Source organism: Aplysia californica, unplaced genomic scaffold (genome assembly GCF_000002075.1).
Source record: "Aplysia californica isolate F4 #8 unplaced genomic scaffold, AplCal3.0 scaffold00307, whole genome shotgun sequence".
Classification (NCBI taxonomy): domain Eukaryota; kingdom Metazoa; phylum Mollusca; class Gastropoda; order Aplysiida; family Aplysiidae; genus Aplysia; species Aplysia californica.
In genome coordinates this window covers 175,549-177,466 of record NW_004797577.1, presented here as the reverse complement: position 1 = coordinate 177,466, position 1,918 = coordinate 175,549, and the positions used below count along the sequence as shown (strand labels likewise).

At 41.7% G+C, this 1,918-nt stretch overlaps 1 protein-coding gene across 1 annotated transcript in view; it reads right to left on the bottom strand.

The window, feature by feature from the left end:
• LOC101855959 (dynein heavy chain 6, axonemal) overlaps positions 1-1,918 on the bottom strand; it is a gene marked incomplete in the record, with an annotated part of 98,470 nt that overhangs the window by 60,396 nt on the left and 36,156 nt on the right. Inside the window, 2 exon segments of the mRNA XM_035970687.1 lie at positions 165-377; positions 1,143-1,304. Of these exon segments, the coding sequence (XP_035826580.1) occupies positions 165-377; positions 1,143-1,304 (375 nt within the window).

Sequence of the window (1,918 nt, the reverse complement as noted above, 5' to 3'; positions counted from 1 at the left end):
CCCCCGTCCCCTAAACAAAACAAAAACACAAAATAGAGAAAAACTTAAGAAACAAAAAACAAACAAAAACAACAACAAACCAACCCAAGAGAAACTAACAACAAAACAAAACAAAACAAAACAAAACAAACAAAATCAAATACAAACTCCTACAACCCACTGACCAGAGTCTTGTTGAAGAGCGCCAGGTTGTCCCCCCACTCGTCGACCTTGGCCTTGATGGGGCCCACGTGCCTGGAGGAGAGGATGGTCTGCACGTTGATGCTGCTGTCGTCCACCAGCTGCTGGATGTCGTCCGTGTTGCCCAGGATGAACACGTCCTTGGAGTCCTTGAAGTGGAGCACCTGGAACTCTACGGACCGCCACGAGTCCTCTATCTGGGGAGGGGGGGGGGATTGTAGAGTGTTGATAGTAGATTGGAGATTGTGGATTGTAGATTCAGGATTGTAGAGTGAAGAGTGTAGAGTGAAGGATGTAAGTTGTAGACTGTAGATTGTAGATTGTAGAGTGTAGGGTGTAGAATGTAGACTATAGATTGTAGATTGTTGGTAGTGGATTGTTGATTCTAGATTGTTGTTCGTAGGTTGTAAATTGTAGATAGTAGTAAAGAGTAGAGTGTAGATTGTAGATTATAGAGTGTAAATTGTGGATGGGAGATCGTAGAGTGTCATTTTAGATTGTATATAACTGTAGATAGGAGATTGTAGATTGTAGCTCTCGCTTTACTAAGTGTTTACGGTACTTGCAACACAAAAAAGTCATAAAAGTCCAAAGATGAAAGAAGATAGTGGAGTTATTGATTGTGGATTGTGAATTGTTGATTATTGATTGTTCATTGTGGGTTGTAGATCGTAGACTGTAGATTGTACAATTTAGATTGTGGAGTGTAGATAGTAGATTGTTGATAATAGATTGTTGATCGTAGAGTGTAGATTGTAAGTTGTATATTGAAGAGTGTAGAATTTAGACTGTAGATTGTAGATTGTAGATTGTTGATAGTGGATGTTGATTGGAGATCGGAAAATGGAAACTTGAACAAAAATATTGATTGTAGATTGTAGATTGTACAGAACCAAACAGAGCACAACACCCCCCCCCTTCCCAACCAGGACATACGCACAAATCCATACTGGGATCCAAACCTTTTTCAGTATGGCCTCTAGGGCGGCCTGCGAGGAAGCCATGCCCGAGATCTCCTGCATCTCCTCGGCCTTGTCGAAAGCTTTGATCTCCACCAGCAGTCTCAGGTTGAGCACCTCCTTCTTGGGGTCAAACGTGTAGTTGAGCACGTCTTGGATGAGGTCCTAAGTGTGGAAGGTTAGATGCAGTACTTGTTTTAGTTGTAGTAAGAGTTATTTTTGGCATTTTCGAGACATATAGGTGTGCCGGAGATTACAGGTGGTACTTGTTTTAGTTGCAGTAAGAGATGGACTCCAGGTACAGCCACGTTCTCTGACACGTCAGCCACGCATCCTTGGGGTGGGGGATGGTGGGGGGTTGTAGAAAGGGTTTTTAGGGTATTTGCAACACAATTAGGTCATGTCAGAGCTGGAGATTCGAATTGGTACTTGCTTTACTTTCAGTTAGAGTTTTATAGCACTAGTACCCAAGTTGGGTAATTTAAGTGCTGAGGATCAGAGGTGGTACTTGTTTAAATTTTTAGTAAGAGCCTTATGGCATTTGTAATACAATTAGTTCATTTAAGTGCTGAAGGTTAGAGGAGGTACTTGTTTTAGTTATAGTAAGAGTTTTACGGCACTTGCAATACAATACAGTATGGTCATAATATAAGTGCCCAAGATTGGAGGTGGTACTTGAGATAGAGTAACAAACAAAGTAAAGAATAAGGAGAGATAAAGGTGATGGATGCTTGATAGGAAAAAACCCAGCAAACCACTCCAGAGCCAGCAACACCCCC